This window comes from Penicillium pulvis (assembly GCF_028828015.1).
Source record: "Penicillium pulvis strain IBT 33274 chromosome Unknown contig_23_segment0_segment0, whole genome shotgun sequence".
NCBI lineage: Eukaryota > Fungi > Ascomycota > Eurotiomycetes > Eurotiales > Aspergillaceae > Penicillium > Penicillium pulvis.
This window is the reverse complement of record NW_026643075.1, coordinates 2264889-2287172: the sequence shown is the minus strand read 5'-3', so window position 1 is coordinate 2287172 and position 22284 is coordinate 2264889. Positions and strand designations below refer to the sequence as shown.

Below are 22284 nucleotides of genomic sequence, written 5' to 3'. Positions count from 1 at the left end.
TTGTCGAGGCCCAATTATTGGCCTCGGGAAGGCCCGTGTAAGACGGGATGAGACTTCATAGGTCTCTTGCTCATGATGGCAATCACAGGTATCTCTTTGTATCCAAGGTCTCTAGTCACACGTATGGGTATCAATGCACATCAGTGCCGCGCGTATGAAAAGAAGAATTGCCGAGCATCCGACTGGAGGCAAAAGCCGCCATCAGCCGGGTTGGTGCCGACCAGCGGCTACAAGCAGAACCATGATTATCGTTTCGGCGTTCCGGACATGCTGAGTGACTGCGACTCCCTTCGAACTCCGGAAGAAGACCCATTGCTTGGTATTTGTTGTGTTTGAGCCAGCAGGAAAGGCTCAATTTGACTCGAAAAAGAGTACATTTCCGGCACTCCTGAATCAGCGACGAAGCCCAGATTTTGCATGAATTCGGGTTGATTGTCGGGTCTGGAGATTGGGTTAGACAATAGCAAATATTAGTGGTAACGCGGGAACTCACTTTTCAGCACCGTCGAGCGACGCCAGCTCGTCGAATAGTGCATCGAGATCCGGAGCAATTCGCTGCTGTCGGCGTGGTGGGCCGTAGCCGTCCATGTCGACGAAAGGGCCGAGGCCAAGAGATGGATCTTGATATGCTGCATGGTACTGTGTGCCTGGAGGGAATTGAGGGGCAAGGTCGGGAAGCATGGCTGGGCCAGGATGGGTTTTTGAAGGGGCGGAGGTCGACTGGCGAAGACCACTGCCCAGCCCTCCATCTAGATGGCCTTGTTGTGCCGAGACCTCGGAGGCGCCGCCAATGGTGGTCAAAGATGGGGTGGGTGTAGATAGCAATGGTGCTCCATCGTCCATGTTTTGAGCGGCCCTGATCCATGGAGTAGAGATAAAAGCGTCGGGTGTCGATGTCGGATGTGCGGAGCCAGGAGCATGTGCTTCTGTAGATCCGGTGAGATGATGAGAAGTGTTTGAAGGCGGAAGACCATGGGGATGGCGCAACGAAGGGTCTTCATTCGCTGAAAAATCCGGTTGCTGCGACATTGAAGGTGAAGCCATCGTCCCCTGGCTTAGTTGAGCGGTCGTTTGGCCCGTGTGTGGTCGGTCTGATACGGACCAGAGCTGCACTAGATGAGATGAATAGGATTGAATCTTATTCCGCAGACTAAGCTCGACATCGGACACGATATCTCGCGAGAATGAACGAGGAAGACAGTATCTCAAGATCATGCCAAATATAGGTGTGGTCGCCGAGAGGCTGTAGGTCTCCAAGTAAGCCTGGAGACAGTTTAGCAACCGACTCGAGCTATCAATCGCACGTGCCTTGTGTGGCATCTCGGGGATATTTTGATCGCTCTCCCGTGTAGCGATCTGCAAGCTCAAGGACGAGATGATGCTTTGATATGTCATTTCAAGTGCAAAGATATGCGGTGACGCCACCTTGAGTGGCCGATTTTGTAAGTCTACTCGATAACTTTTCGGTAAAGCGGCTGCCCAACGATGCAAAGTGAGCTCAAGTGACTCCAGTTGTGATCGAGAAATAGTTGGATCTTGCTTATAGCAACAAAGATCATTCAGGATGGAGACAAGAGACACAAGGCGGTTGAATGTGCTCAGTGCATGAAGTGGTCCCCGTTGCATGGATGCTCGAGATGCCTGTGTCGGTCTTAAACCAGTCATATCCTCCCAAGGATGCCATTCTTCCAATCCATCTTCATTGATGGATCCTACTCGAGCTAGGTCGTCCTTTCGCAACGATGGACATTGCGAGGTTTGTTCCGCAATAAGTGTCTCTAATACAAAGCAACCCAAAAATACGTGCTTCGCTCGTCCTAATTGTTTTCCTTGTTCAGGGGACCTTGAGGAAGCTGTATGAAACGATGGCTGGTCCAGACCCAGTGTCTGAGCAATTCTGACTGAATGGCCCACCAGCATCCAGGCTGCTGTCCATTCCTGCTGACCGAACTTAATGAGAGACAGGATAAGCAAGGCTTGAACATGCCCTACTTCAAATGGACCAGTCTCTGCAGGGATCAGGTCCCGGGCTGTGTTGTAGAGTTGTGAGGGGTTCACCCGAACAGACATGGGGTCAGATTCCCGAGCCGTAATAGATGCATCTTGAAGGGATGCAAGGGTAAGAACGGCCCAAAGGGCAGCATGATCACCGGAGCCGGGCGCTGTCCGCGTCATATACACGTCGCCTTCAGTGTATTGAAATGCCGTTCGAAGAATATCGTGCTTTTCCAGTATGGGTAGCCAACACTGTGTGTATGAGAAATAAATGTCAAGGAGAGGCCAGGCGTTATACGGTAGTTGGAGTGGAGAGTTGGTTGAGATCGCTCTCGGGTCGTCAGGGTTAAGGGAGATGGCGAGTGTAGGTGAATGGAATCCATCCGCGGGTGTTGTTTGAGCTCCCGAGTCTCGGGTGCGATATACAAGAGGCCGGGGTGCCGACATGACCATGGAAGTCCGCGAGGGAGATATCCCAGAGTGAGGTGTCTCGCGAGCCTCGAGTCCCTCTGGAATTTGCCATTCCTGGGCGTCAGAGGAAGCTAGGATCCCATCGACATCTAATGGAGTGTCTCCTTCGCCGTATGCTTGCAAACTGCGATCCCTCTCCTCCTCAGGCTGTTCCAAAACGACCAGCATTCGCTCAATATCCCTCAAGACGGTACTGTTCTTGAAGGAGGACAGCAGGGTGTCCGAACCTTCCGCTTCTTTGCCCATGGTGGCAAGGTGACTGGGTAGGTTGACTGATCTCATCAAGGCTCGCATGACATCTTCACTTCCTTGAATTTTCTGGAAGACCAGCCCCCAGAGTAGCTCGAGCGAACGGATATAACCGGTGGGCAGACCTCGCTTCTTTGGATTGGCCTTGTAGGTGCATGGCCGGCATAGTTGTGCACATGTCGAACAGACGGGCTGAACACCGTCGCATTTGTCCTTCTTAGATCTGCAGCTATCGCAGGCACGCGACACGCGCTGCCGCTTCGGCTGGGATGATAGGTCGTCCGGGCCGTTCATTTTGCCATCGTCTTCAGGGTCGGTCCAGCGACGTTTGGATTTTCCGCTCGCGCTGGGGGCTTGGCGAGGGTCAGAGCTCATTATGATTGAAGCGTTGATCCACTAGGCGATTTCGGGCGCATTTTCGAACGTACGCAGCACGCAGCGGGTGTTGAATCTTTTGCCGACAGGCTTGCGCAGAGAAGCGGGCAAGCTATTCACAATGGCCCCCACTGACCTCGGATGGACCGTGCGAGTGTAGAAATCGGTGGGAAATTGGAGTCCTGGGGTAACTCGGTGTACCGGAAGAATGTAAAAGAAGAAAGAGGTGGCCGCACAGGAACCGGTCCAACCGAGGTGATTCGCTCGATGGAAGGATTCTCTCGTTCCGGGGAAGGAACACGGACTAGCCAGCGGTGAACCAGTCGCGGGTTGGCAAAATGTCAGAATGGGGCAAAGGCCCAGTGTAGTACCTAATGGAAACTGTTTTATAAAAACCACTTTCAATTGGAATTTGGTAACTATCATACTTTTATATTATATGCCTAGAAGCCTGAACTGTTTCATACCCATAGCTTTGATTCCCCTCCCCGTGATTAATAGACTTTTTTTCCCTTCAATAAAATCTCGGGAGTTAATGCTTGCAAATCCGGGCAGCTGCAGGCCAAGGTGCGTACCCCACGGGGCGGGGAAAACCCGTATCCCGTCAGTATCGGCGGCAGAGTACTTTTCCCGGTGACGCTAGTCCCCTGTAACCTGTGTAATTTTGGTAAATACGGTGAAAACTGACCGAGGCCAAAAACAGACAGAAAACCTCACCCCCGCAAAATCCCACACGTTTACATAACGCTAGTGGTTCGTGCTCTACTTTCCAGATTTGCCCGAGATCCTGCAGCCTTTGTACTTTTTTTTCCCTCCTTTCTCCCACCGTGATTCTTTATTACCCCCTTTCTCAGCTGGTGATGGGCTCGTCTCATCTTTTTGCATAACGTCGAATATGTCCATACTCGTGCGCCCGCCCAAGCGCAAGTTGCACGAGGTCGACGAAGGACCTCGGAAACTCAGCACCGTATCATGGTCTCCCGCAACTCGTTCCGACTCACAATCCAGTTCAAGACGACCTAGTGAACCACTGGACTCTCAAAGCGATAGCCACCCACATGCCACATCCCTTCGAGAGTTACACTCCAATCGCGCGTCCCCAGTCCTCTTCGATAAAGGAACCCTGCAGACCCCACGCATTTTCAGCCCCACCGCCTCCATTGTTCTCATCGGTATCCGAGGTACAGGCAAGTCCAGTTTAGCAGTAATTCTTGCTGCGACGTCCGGTCGACGCCTCATTGATTCCGACCGGTACTTTCAACAGGTGTCCGGCTGTTCCCGCGCCGCTTTCAAGAAGGACAATGACCATACCGAATACCGACTACAAGAGGCCCGCGTCTTTGAATCTATGTTGGCGGACAATCAAGAAGGATGTGTGATCGCGTGCGGAGCCGGATCAATGGAGCGCAGCGGGCAAAGATTGCTACGGGAGTATGCCCAGACACATCCGGTCATCCATGTTAGCCGCGACCCCGAAAGTATTCAGTCATATCTTAAAGCATGGCATACACAAAAGGTCCGACACTTTCTGGAACTCTCAGGGCCAATATATCGCGGGTGCTCGAATTTGGAATTCTTCAATCTGTCGGAATCGGGCAGCAGCCAACATATCACCAAGGACGGCAACAATTCGTCACCGGGACCGAAGTTGGACCAGAGATCCCAAACACCCACTCCATTCTTGACTTTGAAACGTGTGCAGCGGGACTTTCTCCGTTTCATTGCCTTCGTGACGGGTGATGTCACTGAAATGAACCGTCAGCATTCGTCGTTCCCCTTGTCTCTTTTACCCGTACCGTCGCGGCCCTATACAAATTCCGTGTCGGTTCCATTCTCTGCCTTGCGAGACAATAGCTTGGATATTGAGGAGATTGAGTTTGGCGTTGATGCATTCGAAGTAGCCATTGATGTCACCGCCCCTTCAGACCAAATGGGTTTAGACTCGAATCTGGCGGACAGCATCAGTCAGGTTATTTCGACAATTCGTCGAAATATCATAGTACCAATAATTTATCACGTTGAGAGTTATACCTCACCGAAAGGCCATCTTTCACCGCCGCAGAATGCTCGGTCCACCGATGAAGCATATGCAAGCCTGGTTCGGCATGGCCTACGACTTGCGCCAACATTCCTGACAGTTGATCTGTCTCGCGATGACAGTCTCTTCAGCGAAGTTATTAATGCGCGGGGTCGTACCAGTATCATTGGCCATTTCGAGACCTTCCGGCCTCTGCCAGGGGGGTGGGATGGCGATGAATACATGCAGATCTATGAGCGGGCAAAGAGACTTGGATGTGACATGGTACGACTTTGTCAACCAGCAGAGACTTCGGAAGACAATGCGGCAGTTGAAAGATTCCGACACCGTATCCAAGGCCACCCAGGCGCCGTTCCGATCATTGCATACAATACCGGCCCTCTAGGACGTATGTCGCGCTGCTTCAACCCTATCCTGAGTCCAGTCACTCATCCATCCCTAATGCGCGACAACCCTTCCCACGTACGATCAAATATAACCGCTCGAGAAGCACAACAGGCTCTTTTTAGCTCTTTTGCGCTAGATCCCATGCAGTTCTTCGTCTTTGGCGCCAATGTGACTTACAGTATGTCACCAGCGATGCACAACACTTCCTTTAAACTATGTGGGATGCCTCACCAATATACAATATTTCAATCGCCCACTATTCGGGGGTTGAATGAGCTCGTTGAAAACCAATTTTTTGGTGGATCGAGTGTCAGTCTTCCTTACAAAACAGAAGTCATTCCCCTCCTCCACTCCATGTCTCCTCATGCGCGGGCTATTGGCGCCGTCAACACCCTGATTCCCATTCGGAACGATGACGATTCCGATCCTCGCCTCTCCCAAGAATCTTCGATTTACTTGCAAAAGAGTCGCGCCGGTCCAATCAAAGGCTTGCACGGCGACAACACCGACTGGATCGGCATTTGCAACTGTATTCGTCGAGGTCTTTCACCTGCCAATGCTGTCCGGCCTACGACAACTGGTCTTGTCATTGGGTCTGGCGGTATGGCACGTGCTGCTGTTTACTCGATGATTCACCTTGGTGTGCAGCACATCTTTGTTTACAACCGCACCCTCGCGAATGCAGAAAAACTGGCACACCATTACAACCGTCAGGAAATTTTCTCTGGTGAACAAGCCGGAGGTGATGGACGTCCTCGGGTCAGCACCCTCACCTCAATCAACGAGCCATGGCCAGCAGACTATAAACAACCAACAATAATTGTATCAGGTATCCCAGCCCACAGTCTCGGTGGCCAGCCAGCACCGAACTTCCATGTTCCCACCCAGTGGCTTGAAAGCCCTACGGGTGGTGTCGTTGTTGATGTGAGTAAAAAGATCTCTCTTGTCTATTCATCTTGTGCTGATTCATCTTATAGTTGGCCTACAAACCCCTCAACACTCCTTTGATGAAGCAAATACGTGCTTTGTCGCACCGAGGCTGGGTAGCTCTGGATGGACTTGATGTCCTCCCCGAGCAAGGATTTGCCCAATTTGAACTGTTCACCGGTCGCCGTGCACCACGCCGACTGATGCGGACGATTGTTCTACGGGAATACGTGGATGAAGAGGGCCATGATGACCCACGCGCGATCCATGACAGACTACAGAACCTAGACGGCCAGCCATCCTGAGTATTGATCAGGATCTGGCTACATCTAGGTTTAAATTACATCTCATCTTTCATTTCAGTGCAGATGTGGATCCTCAGGGATCGACAGCCAAGCCGATCGCGGGTCTGAGGTAAAACGACAGCCCCTCGACCCCGCAGATAGTACTATCCCGCCGGTGGACGGAGATCAGAGCCATTATTCCAGAGCGGATGGTCCGTGGGTCTTTTTTACTCCGGTGATGATCATTATAAAGAAAGTCAGCTCAGAATTTGACTGCCTCGCTGGGCGGGGCGTCATGATCCGTTCTCTAATGGACAATGCGCCTAATTGGGGGCCAATTTTGATGAAGAGGCTAGAAGCCCTTACGAATGGAAAATGTATATAGACATGAACTAACGCCAGATATCCAAATCGGAATTTTGGATTATGCTCAATGGTATTTTTGTCACATCCTGTAGCTCCTTTATATCTACCTCTCTGGGTAATATCGGTGGCCCAGAAATAGATGTTGTTTTGCCACTGACCTCGTGATTAGTCTTTGGCCCTAAAGCCCGTCAGACCTTGGGGTTATGCAGGTCTTCCGCTACATAGCAACTTATGTCTTTGCCAAGCAAGACCTTTCACCTTTTTTGAGTCCTAGAAAACTGTTCTCGTTTACTTCTTTCACCAGCTTGTCAGTTCCAGTCAATAAGCAGGGGATGTGACTGCATCGATTGGCCAGACTCCATCATGCAAGGGCTTTAGACGATCCGTGGCCCTGAAACCGAATAGTGTAACAGATACAGTCACTGCGATCTAAGAAAATCGCCTTCTGCGCCGACAGTTCATGCTCCTCCTGTTTAGGAACATTTAGCGCGCGATGATCGTGCATCAGGATTCCGATCCCGAACGATACCCAAGAAGCCCTAAATCCTGGTCTATAAATGGCGGAGTGTTCTGGAACTAGCCCAATTTTTGCTTTTTCTAAATTCAGAGATCTGAAACAGTATAACATGACGGTGTGCCTGCCACGTGATCATTCAGGACTGCTGAAACAGCGGCCTGAGCCTGGGTCAAGAGGATTCTCGCCTCTCCCGTCAGGGGCGAAGAGGGGCTAAATGGCCGCCATGCTGTTTAGTTGGATTTTCACGGCCTAGGGCACGATTCTGACGTCGTTGTGCATGCGGACGGCCTAAAAGGAGAGTGAATCGTCAGGCTAGACCTCTCTCCGTTGAGGGCGAAAACAAAAAAGAATCCCGGACAGGAAAGTAGTTGCTTCCCCCCTGTCGGTACCTGATGCACTTACTCCGTTAGCCTGCCCCAGTTGTGCCGCGAACTTAAGAGTAATTTGCAGGGGAAAAGGTCCGCGTAGCTTGAGACAGACGACCCGTTCCATACCATGGAACACTTAGACCTTTAGCCCACCCTAACTTGGGTGGAGCCGGAGCTGATGCCCTTCGAGCAGAGGTACCTGATACCAGTTTAGGTTATTTTTCGACCGGACTTGGTCTGTGGCTCGTATGATGTCTTATTGCTGTTCTTGTTCCTGTTCTTGTGCTTGCTGTTGTCCTTTGCCCTCGTGTTTTGTCAGTTGTGGTGGCTTCGGAGTCCATAGAATGAAGCATATTGTGGAAATGAAATATGGCCCAGGGGCTGTGGTGATCTGATTGGGCCGTGCACCCCTCATAGACAACAAAGTGGCCCGCACGTTCTGGCTCCGCGTCGTCAGTTAAAATGGAATCCACGTATGATGAAGTAAGTTTTGCATTTTATTTTAGGACATGCCAAAAGTGTAAATAAATCATGTAGGGAAAAGTCGAGAGAAACAGAAAGAATTGAGCAAAGAAAGACTTTGTTCCAGACTTTACTTCAATTGAATTCTGCCATTTCCATCCACTCACTAAACTCAAACCCACTCTTATCCTTCTCCTTCCCTCCTCTCTCCCCCCTTAGTCAATTAAACGTCCTTCGAGTTTTTCTTTTGTTTTCTTTATGTTGACCTCTTTACATTTTCTGACATTGCGTCCTCTTCATTTTCGGAGTTGATTCCGAACGACATTGCATCGCGATCCCAGCGCCCGCGAGGGGCAAATCAATCCACTCCAATTTAAACAACCCTCGTCTGCAGCGCTTATCATAACACCCGCGCTTTCTTCTACCTGAAACAACAGCAATCCCAACTGGAACCAGTAGTGTGCATCTAGGTACGTTCCGTTCAAATTTGATGCCCTCCCTAATTTGTGCGGGGAGATTGCCTAGCATGCCCGAAGCCCATTTCGAACCTGACTCCGTCGTGCACCCTATTATCTGCCCTTTTGAGTTCAGCTGAGAGCGATCATTTACCGGACCCCAAAGGGGGGCGGTTGTCTCACGCTTAAACCTGATGATGGGTCCTCTTTTGGCTAACGCCTCAGCAGTCTGCTTCAGCCACTAGTCTCGCTCTCTTTCAGCCCCCCCTTGTCGCATTCCTCCCACTCCGATCCCGCGCTCTCCATCTCTGTATCTCGCCCATCGCAGACTTTCGACACCGTGAGATCTTGGAGCGCTGGCACTGGCTGCTTGCGCATGCGTGTGTTGCTTGCCCCTCGTTGCTGAGTACCGGTGGTTGGTTTCATATTCGACTTGAAACAAACGGTGAACGTTGGAGGCCTTAAAGTTTCGAGAATACACGATGGAGTCCACGATGGAATCTCCGTCGCTACAACCAGAGTCGCCGATGGAGCAGGAGGACATGCCCTACCCTTGTATGGGTTGTGGAGAGGTATGAACAGAGCGGTATTCGCCCGTGCTAGTCTCTCCAGCTAACGTTGCTTTTTTCCCCGGAATTTAGATCCTGGAGGAAGGAAAAGCTTTTGAACTTTGTACGTTGATAACGATTACTTTCAGATGGGTCTCTGCTAACTTTTTCAAAGCTGGACAACGATGGCATATCGATTGTTTCCGATGCAGCACTTGCAACACCCTCCTCGACTCCGATGCCCACCTCCTCCTACTTGGCGATGGCTCGTTAATCTGTAGCGGCTGTACCTACAGCTGCAACTCATGTGGAAACAAAATTGAAGATTTGGCCATTCTAACTGGTGATCAAGCGTTTTGTGCTCAGTGTTTCCGATGCCGCAACTGCAAGAGAAAGATCGAAAACCTCCGCTATGCCCGAACATCCCAAGGAATATTTTGCATGGACTGCCATGAGTCTTTAATGCAACGCAGGCGGAAGAAAAAAGCTACGGCGGCCAATAAAAGGCCGGGGGGACCGGGGGTCAAGCTGGACAAGTCGTTGCCTTCGCTGCCACCCAACTTTGAGGACACCCGGTCCCTGGAAGAAACACCGAGCGAAGGATATGTGGAGGCAGCAGCAGATATGATGCCTGGCAAGGACGCGGATGGAGCTCAATCCGAAGCCTCTCTTTCTCGCCCAACTACTGCGCAAGGTAAGGACAGCGCTGCTTTTTTCAGGGAAGCCGGTCACTAATAAAATCTCTACAGATAACTTGATTCTCCCTTCTAGCACCTATCGAAGCAGTCGTCTCCTGAGTTCGCAGCGTGATAATGAACCCGCAGACGCCGGTGGGGAATTGCTAATACCCCTCGCCTTTGACCCCTCCGAGAGCCAACGCTCCTCGCGGAGACAATCACAGGCTATACAGGAGCTGCCTCGCGATTACTTCAACCACATCCGATCCGGTGATTCTTCGGTTAGGGCTTCCCGTGACGGCATCGAACCTCTTTCCCACACGTCCACCGACAACTCATCTGCTCATATTGCGTATCAGGAGAAGGGCTGGGAGCGCACGGAGACCGATTCCGCTCGACGTGATTTGGACGGAGTTAATGGCACAGGGGCCAAACCACCTACGGGTGTTGATTACAACAGACTTGGAAAGACCGAGTCTGCTCGCAGCTCGAGGTCAGATTTGCCATTGGCTCTAAGAGAAACCAGTGCTTTCTCAGGTGCGACAAGCCCCGTAAGCACTCGTTCGAAGGACGATGTCTCGCGGCACACCCCTCTGGACAGTATTGCCCCGGCGCGTCCCTCTGGTGAATTGCGCAGACTCCATGAACATGGCTCAGGAGAATCTGCCCGGTCTCAGCCTCCATCTAGCCAATTGGCTCACCTACCCAAGCGGGGTGATTCCCTTGAAAGCAAGACTTATCAAGTGCCACGGAAGGACATTGGAGCTTCTCCCAGTTCCTCCACATACGGTTCGCCCAAATTGCCCGAGATTGGTACAGAGCAAACGAAGCAGAACATCACTTCAGGCAATACATCGCTCTCTGACACTCGGCGGCCCTTGGACAGCGCTGGATCGCCGTCCCTACCTCAGTATACCAGTAATAGTGATTTCTCTCAGGATGAGGACCTGGCACGATTCATTGGCGGTGACATGAGCGACTCTTTCTTGCGCTTCCGCACCACCTCAAATGCCTCTAACCGTCATAACCGGAGTATGAGCGACAAGAGTGCGCGGACCAGCAAGGATATCAAGAATGCTTACCCCGCCAATGGAGGCGATATTGGTAGTCCCTCCGCTGGTACTACCCAGTCCGAAGAATTGGCCTGGCTGCGCGGTGAGCTGCGCAAGGAACGTCAGCGTATTGCTGAGATGGAGAGCGCCCTTCGTGCCACCGCAGATGTGAAGCAAGTCAACACTGAGCTCTCGGAGAAACGGTCAACCATGGTTGTCCTGGATGCGCAAAGAGAGATTGTTCTGCGTGAGCTCACCGTGCTCACCGATCACATCGAATCAGAGAAGCGTGGTGGCTCTGATGCACCATTAGATCTTGGGAAGCTTTCGAACCACGTTCTGCGGGAACTTGCGGAGTCGATTCACAAGCTGAAGGCTTCCTATACCCCGCAGATCGAGGAGCTTATTCAAAAGCGCAACGATCTTAATGAGGAACTCGTTGAAATCAACCGCAGCAAGGAGAAGGCCTTTCAGGAGTTCGAGCAGCTGTCTTCCAAGAATGCTCAATTGGCGGAGCTCAACAACCAATTGGTACACCAGATCCAGGAGCTCTACAAAACCAACCATGACCACCGTGGTCCGAATGGCCTCGGTATTTCACACAACAAGGACAGGTCTATCACCTCTCTAGAGGGAATGAAGCCTGGAAGTACCCACGAGATTGCCACGTCGATCTCGACTGCTCACATGCATGAGGACGGTGAGCCCGCTACTGCTACCGTCGTGCCCGGACCACAGGTTGTCAGTATTCGCAAGGGCCAGCCTCGCAAGTTCAACTGGAAGAAGGGTGGCCAGAACGTGGCGAAGGGTGTCAAGGGTCTCAAGGGTGCGTTTATGGGTAATGATGAGCCCGGCGGTCTGCCCCGTTCTCAAACTCAAGATCCCAGTCGTCAGGGCTTTGGTTTCTTTGGAAATCAGAGAAGACCAACAGGTAAAATGTCCCAGGCAGACAGTGTGCCAGCACTCTCTGAAGCCGTGGGTAGTCTTTTCGGTGTAGACCTGGAGGCTCGCATGGAACACGAGAAGAGCATCATTCCTGCCATCGTCACTCGATGCATTCAGGAAGTTGAATTGCGAGGTTCGTTTCAAATTTGTTCTCGTTCCGTATGCTTATTTCTGACCCGATTTCAGGTATGGATATGGAAGGTATCTATCGCAAATCTGGTGCTGCATCTGCTATCCAAGGTATCCGCGAGGGCTTTGAACGCAATCCTTTTGATTACGATATTTCGGACCCAGATCTCGATATCCACGCTGTCACTTCCGCCCTGAAGCAGTATTTCCGCAAACTACCTAACCCCCTGATCACATACGAAGTCTACGAGCTGATCATTGAATCTGGAGAAATCACTGACGCTTCTACCCGGATTGATGTCCTGGTGAAGGGTCTGCGAGAGCTTCCCCGTGCCCACCGTGATGTCCTCGAGTTCCTCATGTTCCACTTGCAGCGTGTCGTTGAGCGCCAGGATGAGAACTTGATGACGTGCCAAAACATTGCCGTCGTTTTTGCCCCGACCATCATGAGGCCCGAGAGCTTAGCCCGGGAGATGACGGATGTGCAGAAAAAGAATGATGTTCTCAAATTCATGCTTGAGAACCTTAATGACATATTTGTGGGCATGTCCAGTGGCTAGTTGGGGCCAACAAACTATCCTTATTTATTTCTGTCTTTTGCGTTTCTTTCTTTGCACATCCCCCGTCAGGTTATTGGGATTTGTAACGAGGCTTGTACGGGTGTCTTTCTGTTGGCGCTTCTCCCTTCACAGATACCAACATCTTTCTTTGGTCATTTGTCTCGTTTTCCTGTTTCCTCATGCACCTTCCCCATCTCTACACTCTGTTCATGATCAGCGCTGCACGCTTGATACAGATACCCTGGTTTGCCCCCTTGTTTATTTTACATATTCCGCAGGTTCGAAGCTAGTCATTCCCTCGGGTCCTCACGGTCTCAAATAAAAGCGCCTCGTCGGTGACCATTGGGGGAAACCAAAATTTATACCTTTGGGTGGTTTCATCCATGTGATTTATCTTATGATGTTTTCCTTTTGTCTTTGACGTACTCTTTCGTGTTGAGCGAGCATTGGACCATGTCTAGCGTTATGCATCTCCATCGCAGGCCGAATACAGAGATTTTGTAGAGTGTGAAATGTTCTAGTTGAATTTCCTATCCATCTCATGTGATCAAAGTAGCTCAAACCCCTTTGAATATCACTGAATTATAGAAATCTACAAAGTGATTGTCGTATACTCCACCTTGAAACTAAAGTACCCGTGTCCGCATCCCGCACCAATCACCTCCGACCGCCTACGACATCACAGCTCCAGCTCCAACCACCCGTCCATCCACGATCTACCCCCTCAAACCCTCATGCCCGCTGCGAGGGCCCTACACTCATTCAAGCCGACTAATTAAAGCTCGCTCCGGCCGGCCCCAAAATCAACGATGTCGAAACCAGGCAAATACCTCCTCCTATCCCTCCCCACCTCCATCGTCCCCTCGCACCACAAAGATGATGCCCTCGACGCTGTCTCGAAAACCGTCTCCCCCGACAATGGCTCCGCTGCGTCCTTTCCCATTCCGGAGTTCAAGATCGGCACATTAGATGCCCTGGTCCAGCAGGCGGATGAGCTTGCGAAGCTGGAGGGACAGTGCGAGGGTGTTGTTGCTAAGGTGGGAGATGCGTTGAAGAATATCCTTGATGGAGATGAGGCGCAGATTGAGAGGATGAAGGTCGTCAATGATAGTATGTTACTTGTTGCGCTATGAGGTCCTCCCCAGTGCGCTGCTTATGTGGAGCTTGGAACTGACTGGTTGCAGAGCCTGTGGACCAGTACCTCCGCTCGTTCCAGTGGAATAAGGTTAAGTACCGTGCTGATAAGCCACTGGCTGAATTGATCGATCTGCTGTCGAAGGTAAGTGGGAGTTCGAGCAATATGTTTCCAAGAATAAGGCTAATATGCGCCGCTACAGGAAGCTGCCAGCATCGACAATGACATCCGATTCAAGTATTCGCAATATAACCAGGTTAAGAACAACCTGGCTACTCTCCAGCGGAAACAAGCGTGCGTCCAAATCCTCTTCGAATTTCTTTCGACTCGTCCATATAGCTAACTACTCGGTTGGCATTTAGAGGAAACCTCTCCACAAAGTCCCTCGCCTCCATCGTCGATCCCAAATCGATCGTCCAAGACTCCGAGTACATCGAAACCCATCTGATTGCTGTGCCCTCCCAACTAGTTAAGGACTTCCTCAAGACCTACGAGACCGTCTCGGCAATGGTCGTCCCCCGCTCTGCGCAGCTCGTTGCCTCTGACAGTGAGTTCTCGCTGTACGCCGTGACGGCGTTTAAAAAGCACAGCGCCGAGTTTGTGCACAAGTGTCGTGAGCAGAAGTGGATTCCGCGAGACTTCAAGTATGTGGAGGGTGGTAAGGAGGAGGAGAAGAAGGAGGTTGAGAGAGTCGGAGGAGATGAGCGCAAGCTTTGGGGAGAGACGCTGCGCCTTGGTCGGACGGCTTGGAGTGAGGCTGTTATGGTCTGGATTCATATCCTTGTATTGAGGGTTTTCGTTGAGACTGTGCTCCGGTATGGATTGCCGCTGGACTTTGTCTGTGCTTTGATTCGGGTATGTTTATTCTCTCTCAACTTTTCTGGTCAATTACTAACTCCCGGGTACAGACTCCGTCAGCGAAGCAAGCAGACAAGGCTAAGCAGCTTCTGGATGATAAGTACTCCTACCTGGCCGGCAATGCCTTCGGTCGCGACAAGAAGGGCCGTGTCAAGAAGGATGACCCCAACGAGATGCACGGAGCTGGCGAGGGCAGCGCTGAGTACACGCCCTATGTGTTCTACGAATTCGAGTTCCAGTGATCGGACAGAAGACGTTGCGTTGCGTACATATACCACCCTGGTCCATTAAGCACCAAGTACTTAGCATTTTGGAATTTGGCTTCATATTTGTTCATCATTTCGTTCTATTCAGTAACTACTCAATTGCTAGATAAAACTTTACTCGCAGGGTTCATTGTATAAATGTTTCAATAATTTTCACATTCAAAGCAATCTATGTGCCAATGTATTTACAGCGCCTGGCTAACCAAAACCTGTACAAACAAAACCCCAAACCTTCACTCAAAACCGACCTAGTTCTGAGCAGCAGGCAAGTAACCCTTAGAGTCAAGGTACTCAATGATCTGCTTAACAGCATCGACAATAGGCAAATCGACATTCTTAATGTGAACCTCGGGCTTCTCAGGAGCCTCGTAAGGAGCAGAGATACCAGTGAAATCCTTAATAATTCCAGCACGAGCCTTCTGGTACAATCCCTTGGGATCACGCTTCTCAGCAACCTCAACGGGAACATCAACGTACACCTCGACGAAAGGCAGACCAGTCTCCTCACCAGGGGTGGGGACCTCGTGCAGAGCGCGGGCGGTGTCACGGTCCTTCTTGTAGGGGGAGATGAAAGAGGTAATGGCGACAGAGGAGGAATCAGCGAAGAGCTTAGCAACCTCGGCGATACGGCGGATGTTCTCGTTACGGTCAGTCTCGCTGAATCCGAGGTCCTTGTTCAGTCCGAAACGGATGTTGTCGCCATCAAGGCGGTAGGCGTGGACGCCGCGGTCGCGGATGAGCTGCTTCTCGAGCTCGACGGCGAGAGTGGACTTTCCGGAGGCGCTGAGGCCGGTGAGCCAGATTGTGAGACCCTGTTGGTTGCGGAGGGTGCTGCGCTCGGTGCGGGTGACGCCCGAGGCGTGGAAGGTGATGTTGCTGCGGGGTGTTAGTTGACATTACGTGGGTTGTATTTTGGGTTGGAATTGGGTGTTGGAAGCAATTGACTTACGTGGCCATTGTGAATGTGTGTTTTAGTGATGGGGTGGAGGGAAGAGAAGGAGAGGAAGAATAAGGGTGAGGAGGGGCAATAGACGGTGAAACGGGCCGCGTAAGAGGTCCTGGAGCGGAAACGGAGCGCTGATCGCGGGGCATTTTCGGTGCTCTTGGCGCTATACGAAGTTTACGAACATTATCTTAGTTAAATTTAAGGTTGACATATGCAGTCTAAGAATATAATGCATTTCGATGCTTGCTTCTCGTCATCTATGCTATACATGAAGTATAATGAAGCGATTTTACTTCGCCAAAAAAAATCATACACGAATGGACCCTTCTATAGAAATGGCGCAATCGATCCATCTCCGCCAAACACCAGGAACCAGGAACGGGGCTTTCGCCACTTTAAACCGGGCACAGAGATTTCTATTCGTTCGCACCACGGTACAACTGCGAAAGGGCCTAGAACTTTAATCAGCCTCATCCAAGTAAAAAAAAAAAAAAAAAAGTTGCGACAGAAAATAGAAACCGGGGACGAATATAGGAATGGGGGTAGGTGATGCGTATGGACTTACCGCAGCCTGCTTAGGCTCAATGAACAAAGCCTTAGCCTGAACCAACACGACAGGGTCACTTCCATCAAGAGGAAGAGTCTCAATCCGTCCTTCAACCCACGCCTTCCGTCCCTCAACCTTAACAGTCTCCGCCCGCAAAGCCACATAGGAATCCGCCATAGCCGGCGCCCGGTAATCAATATTCAGATTAGCAGTAACACCGATCTTATTAGGAAGCGCAGGGAAACAGCAACGCGCCAACCCCTCATCCAAAAGTGTCGCTAACAATCCACCGTGAATGATCCCGGGGTGTCCACAGATCTCCGAGCCAAGGTACATAAGCGACACGAGGCTCTTGCCGTCGCGCTCGCTGAATACGTAAGGGGGCACGACGATCTTGTTAGGACCGGCCAGTGTGCCTGCAGTCAAACTGCGGGGGCGCATAGACTCGGGGATCTTGAGGTGGGGGCGGGATTCTTTGTAGTCGGGGTTTGCGCGGAGCGCGAGGGCATCGGGGTGGTTTTGGAGTGTTGTGTTGATCTCTTCCGCGGTCTCGTCTACTGGCTTGAAGGCGGACAGAGTCTGTTCGTCGGAGAGAATTGGTTCGGCCATTATTTGTGAGACGGTGCGGTAGGATGTGTAGGTGAGGCCAGCTGTGAAGGCTATGAGGGCGATGGAGACGAAGCCTGCGACGCGGCGGATACGCGATTGTTTTGGTGGAGGTGGTATAGAAATGTAGGGGGGTTGTGCTAAGGTTCGAGTTAGTGAGTTTCTTTGCTGTGTTTGTACTTGTAGAGGGACTGTTGCCCACCTGTAGACTGGAAGCGATTATTGGCGTGTAGGGGATATGAGGCCGAGCGCTGGGTCAGGAGGCGGGTAGGGGAGGATGTCAATCGGGGTGAAGGGGTGGTGAGAGAGGGAGAAAGACGGATATATGACGGTCGGAGCATTTTCCAACTTGATCAGGGCTATCGCGTTTGGGTCCAGGTTGTTGGGAGGCAAAGGTTGAGGTGGTGTGGATTCTAAGAAAGTTACCTCGGCATCTTTTGGCCGTGGGTCTCGGTGTCTCCGAAAGTCTTGGAAAATCTAGGTCTGGGCCAAACCCATAGGAAAAGAAGAATCAGGCAGACGTTTCTATATCAACGTCTTGCTTTCATCTTGACAGAGTTCATCTTGACAAGGCAGCTTGCTCGGAATAAAATTAAGTGGATCCTGCAGGTGTTTAGATGTGGCGTATTGATCTGCGTACTGACAGAGGCCCACGTAGTAGTACCCACGAGGTGATAAGGATCCAATTTTCTATTCAACGAGATCTGCTGGCTGCTTAGCCTAAGCTGCTAGCCAGGTACCTTATTTTTGTTCTTGGTTCACCCTAGCTTTGTAATTGGATTTCAAGGTAAATAATCATAGGGTCTCTGGCTAGGTGCCTGGGTAGCTTGCTGTGTACATACTGGCGTCCCAATCCCTACTGTTTAAGGACATCATCATTCCTTCCAATCTCTCAAGTATTAGTCGTCTTCAACTTTGTCGAGTCTGAATTCCAGGCTCGCGGTAAATGGAGCATAGAAAGTTTCCCACGTGTCCTTGAATGATAATTGATCCTTCAAGTTGCTCCTTATTTGTGCCAGTGAGATTCTATCATGAAAGAAATCCTGCTGTTCCCATTTTCTCACCAAGCAGTGCACGGTCATAACTAATAGAAATTTATGATTACAAATATGATCATAGTGAGCCCTTATGCGAGGACTTATGGATGATTGATGATTAATGAAGAGAACCGGGCCGAAGCCACGACCATTCTTATCGAAAGAATCGGGCCAATGAGATCACCCATCTCCTTGACCTCGGCATAATAGCCAAGTTGAAAACCTTCATGGTCGGCTTTATTTGCAATAAGGAATTATCATAGACATTGCCATCTAGCTTGGGTTGGGACTCTGGGGATTAGAGAGCTTTTACGAAAATGTCTACTAGCGGTGCATCATGGATGAAAGAATAGACTGGAGTTTTAACAAGAAATATTTAAAGGTTGGCAGAAGAAGACATTCATGTTTCCTAGTCTCTGGTAAATGCCCTTCGTCGCCGGTGCTCAATCGACCAAACCGCTCTCTGAAAGTTCCATCAGCGTGCAATCTAAATTTTGTACTACCCGTTGCTCAGGAATGAGGAATACCGCTATGTAAGTAAATAGTTTCATTAATTCGAGGCTGACAACAAAATACAGCTCATATCAAGTACATAAAATAAATGCCGTGGGTCGAGGCACTAACCTTGGCAGTTGAGACATGTAGAACCTGCCATTTCCTAGAAACATATATATCGTCCAATATTCGTTTCACTTGTCTGAAACCCCACTTTCCAGGGTTCTCTTTGGTTTTCCAGCAGTACTCAAGTAGCCCTAGAGTATCTTCACGGATCTAACAACCTTTCTTGGGATATAATCATTGATAGGTTCGAGAATATATTCACGGGAAGAACCTGGTGCTGATGTACGAAGCACCTTGGAATTTTGGGAAGTTGCTGCAGGAATGTGACCATTTGCTACCATGTCAAAATCATTCTAGAAGTTTATGGTTATCTCAAGAATGTTTATAGATATTTATTTAATCCTTTCAAATTAGACCCTCCATAATCAGGTCATAATTGCCGGCCAATGGAAAATGACAAATGTTCCAAGCCTCGGCCATAGACTCCAGATACCCTGAAACGAATACGCATAACAGACCCCTGTATAACCAATCCGAACAACTACAACTCAAATGACCCATCACACGCGACCAGGTCGCATGATATTGTCACAGATAAGGGCCCGGCGGTTCTTGATGCAACCCAGCGACGCGGGGTTGATCGACAGGGGCCCGCATACCAGACAAGCACGACGCGACAGGGGCCAAAGGGGGACCTAAATACCGGCGATCCTGCAATGACAATGATCTCACGCGCAAATATTTCTCCAACCGCCCGCTATGCCCTTGCGCCGCGTACTTACGTCGCTCTTTCTCGCCAGCAGTTGCGCGTTGGTTAACGCCGAGCTTCCAGATCTACCGGATGATTATGATGTACTCCAATATATTGACCCGCTGATCGGCACGGCAAACGGAGGTAAGGGCCTTGAGGAAAGGTGCAGAACAGATGTATACTGATCGTCTTTGTAATAGGCAATGTCTTTCCGGGAGCCACTTTGCCGTATGGCATGGCTAAGGCTGTCGCCGATACTGATTCAGAAAGCAACCAGGGCGGTTTTGCATATGATGGTAGCAATGTGACTGGTTTCTCGAGTATGCATGACTCTGGTACTGGAGGTAGTCCTTCTTTGGGGAACTTCCCTCTGTTTGCGTACCCGCAGTGCGCAAATGATGTTGTGGATGGTTGTGTCTTCCCGAAGAAGGCTAGAGCTACACCCTATACGAAGGGCTCTGTTGAGTCCCATCCAGGCTATTTTGCTATTTCGCTGCCGTCTGGAGTGCGGGTCGACATGACTGCTGCTCATCATACATCGCTTTTTCGGTTTAATTTCACAAATGCTACCAGTCCGCTGATCCTTCTGGATCTTTCTGACCTGTCGGACTCGCGGCAAGACAATGCAACTATATCTGTTGATGAGCTCACGGGACGTATGACTGGAAATGCTAAGTTCCTGCCTAGCTTTGGTAGCGGATCATACACTCTTCATTTCTGTGCCGATTTCAACAGCTCTGCCAGTTTAAGGGATAGTGGCATCTTTGTTGATGCACGGGCAAGCACTGATGTTCATGATTTGAAGATATCGCGGAGTATCAATGGCTACCCTCTCCCAGTGAGTAAAAGCCAACATTCATTTTTGATGTTGAAGAGCTAACCAGTGAAGGGTGGTGGCTTTGTTCGCTTCAATCCTCCGTCTGATGGCATCATTCAGGCTCGTGTTGGAGTAAGCTTTATCAGCCCAGACCAGGCCTGCTCTCATGCCGAATCAGAGATCGGTGACTTCAACTTTGAGTCTACACATAGTAATGCTGTTGAGAAATGGACCGAGAAACTCAGTCCAATTCGCGTTTCACGAACCGGTGTTGAATCATCGGTTCTCACCAATTTCTACAGCGGCATCTATCGGACAATGGTGAACCCCCAGAACTATACTGGAGAGAATCCCCTCTGGACCAGCACAGAGCCGTATTTTGATTCTTTTTACTGGTTTGTAGCACCACCCCTGGCTTCATGTTCGCCGCTTACCATTACTAGTCTATGGGACTCTTTCCGCTCCCAGATTCCTTTCCTCACAATCACCGATCCTAGTGCAGTCGCTCAGATGGTCCGTTCCTTGATTGATACCCAGCGCCATCTCGGATGGCTTCCCGACTGTCGCATGTCACTTTGCAAGGGTATGGAGCTTCTAGTCCTTGGTCTGAAAATTAGACTAATTTGCATCGATTAAAGGCTACACTCAGGGAGGATCAAATGCCGACAACATCCTTGTTGATGCTTATGTGAAGGGCATCAATGATGGGATTGACTGGGACTATGGATATGCCGCAGTCCAAAAAGATGCCGAGGTGGAGCCTTTTGACTGGTCCAATGAGGGCCGTGGTGGACTTCATAGCTGGAAAACGCTGAACTATATCCCTGTCGAAGACTTTGACTACGTGGGCTTCGGAACTATGACTCGAAGTATTTCACGCACGCTTGAGTACTCATACAATGACTATGCCATCGCCCAGATGGCTCGTGGAATGAACAAAACGGCCGACGCAGAGAAGTACGAAAAGAACTCGGGAGCATGGCAAAACTTATTCAAGAAGGATCAAACTTCATACCTCAAGAAGAACAACACTGGCTTTGTGGGATTCTTCCAGCCCAAGTATCTCAATGGGACCTGGGGACACCAGGATCCTCTTAAGTGCTCGAACATTGACAACTCCGGAAGCATATGCTCCCTCCAGAACACTGGCGCGGAAACATTCGAGTCCAGTATTTGGGAGTATCAATTGTAAGAACCTTTCTCTCCTCACAAAATGACTGGACTAACGCTCCTTAGCTTCGTACCCCACGACATGGCTGCACTTATCCCTCTACTCGGCGGTGCCTCAAGCTTTGTCAAGCGCCTCGACTACCTGCATGACAAAAACATCACATACATCGGCAACGAGCCTGCTTTCTTGACCGTTTTCCAATACCATTATGCTGGACGTCCTGCAAAATCTACTGCGCGAGTTCGCACATACATTCCGGATTACTTTTCTCCGACTCCTACTGGTCTACCTGGTAACGACGACTCCGGCGCCATGGGATCCTTTGTCGCAATGTCGATGATGGGTCTCTTCCCGAATCCAGGACAGAGCGTCTACCTGATCACTGTCCCGTTCTTTGAATCGGTGAGTATCACCTCGCCGCTGACAGGCAAAACGGCTTCTCTGCGCGTTGTCAACTGGGCCGATTATAACAGCCTCAACAACACCGGTGGATCAGGTTTCATTCAATCCGCTACTCTTAATGGCTTGCCGTATACACGAAACTGGGTCGACCATGGCTTCTTCACCCAGGGCCAGGATTTGGTTCTCACCTTGGGCCTCAATGAGAGTAATTGGGGTACGAAGCCTGAAGATCTGCCACCTTCTTTGTCACATTCCGCGGACGTGGATGCGCGTGACCTTGACTATGACGATCTTCGGGAGAGCGGAATTCTAGGAAGTGGGGAGGCATATCGCACAGAACATCATTGATATAGTACTTTGGTAGCTGAAATGAGCTGTGATC

General features: G+C 50.4%; 8 protein-coding genes across 8 annotated transcripts; 4 read left to right on the top strand and 4 right to left on the bottom strand.

The window, feature by feature from the left end:
- Positions 1-75: 75 nt before the first annotated feature.
- On the bottom strand, positions 76-3090 carry N7503_005116 (putative C6 transcription factor QutA; the record flags this gene model as incomplete). Its single annotated transcript, XM_057064663.1, has 2 exons — positions 76-441; positions 494-3090. The coding sequence occupies 2 exons, from the start codon at positions 3088-3090 to the stop codon at positions 246-248; spliced, it is 2793 nt and encodes a 930-aa protein (XP_056922406.1). The 3' UTR covers positions 76-245.
- An 895-nt stretch (positions 3091-3985) lies between these two features.
- On the top strand, positions 3986-6747 carry N7503_005115 (putative quinate pathway repressor protein QutR; the record flags this gene model as incomplete). The annotated part of the gene is made up of 2 exons (XM_057064662.1): positions 3986-6439; positions 6493-6747. The coding sequence occupies 2 exons, from the start codon at positions 3986-3988 to the stop codon at positions 6745-6747; spliced, it is 2709 nt and encodes a 902-aa protein (XP_056922405.1).
- A 2381-nt stretch (positions 6748-9128) lies between these two features.
- N7503_005114 (uncharacterized protein) lies at positions 9129-9320 on the bottom strand (the record flags this gene model as incomplete). The annotated part of the gene is made up of 1 exon (XM_057064661.1): positions 9129-9320. The coding sequence occupies one exon, from the start codon at positions 9318-9320 to the stop codon at positions 9129-9131; it is 192 nt and encodes a 63-aa protein (XP_056922404.1).
- Positions 9321-9376: 56 nt separating this feature from the next.
- N7503_005113 (uncharacterized protein) lies at positions 9377-12805 on the top strand (the record flags this gene model as incomplete). The annotated part of the gene is made up of 5 exons (XM_057064660.1): positions 9377-9466; positions 9536-9566; positions 9618-10136; positions 10192-12249; positions 12303-12805. 5 exons carry the CDS (start codon positions 9377-9379, stop codon positions 12803-12805), a joined length of 3201 nt encoding a protein of 1066 aa, XP_056922403.1.
- An 809-nt stretch (positions 12806-13614) lies between these two features.
- Positions 13615-15040, top strand: N7503_005112 (H(+)-transporting V1 sector ATPase subunit C; the record flags this gene model as incomplete). The annotated part of the gene is made up of 5 exons (XM_057064659.1): positions 13615-13915; positions 13990-14084; positions 14143-14234; positions 14303-14795; positions 14849-15040. 5 exons carry the CDS (start codon positions 13615-13617, stop codon positions 15038-15040), a joined length of 1173 nt encoding a protein of 390 aa, XP_056922402.1.
- A 272-nt stretch (positions 15041-15312) lies between these two features.
- On the bottom strand, positions 15313-16021 carry N7503_005111 (adenylyl-sulfate kinase; the record flags this gene model as incomplete). Its single annotated transcript, XM_057064658.1, has 2 exons — positions 15313-15940; positions 16014-16021. The coding sequence occupies 2 exons, from the start codon at positions 16019-16021 to the stop codon at positions 15313-15315; spliced, it is 636 nt and encodes a 211-aa protein (XP_056922401.1).
- A 405-nt stretch (positions 16022-16426) lies between these two features.
- Positions 16427-17504, bottom strand: N7503_005110 (PaaI family thioesterase; the record flags this gene model as incomplete). Its single annotated transcript, XM_057064657.1, has 3 exons — positions 16427-16462; positions 16576-17303; positions 17366-17504. 3 exons carry the CDS (start codon positions 17502-17504, stop codon positions 16427-16429), a joined length of 903 nt encoding a protein of 300 aa, XP_056922400.1.
- A 2016-nt stretch (positions 17505-19520) lies between these two features.
- N7503_005109 (glycoside hydrolase family 92 protein) lies at positions 19521-22250 on the top strand (the record flags this gene model as incomplete). The annotated part of the gene is made up of 5 exons (XM_057064656.1): positions 19521-19656; positions 19713-20350; positions 20402-20912; positions 20968-21517; positions 21566-22250. 5 exons carry the CDS (start codon positions 19521-19523, stop codon positions 22248-22250), a joined length of 2520 nt encoding a protein of 839 aa, XP_056922399.1.
- Between the last annotated feature and the right edge of the window lie 34 nt (positions 22251-22284).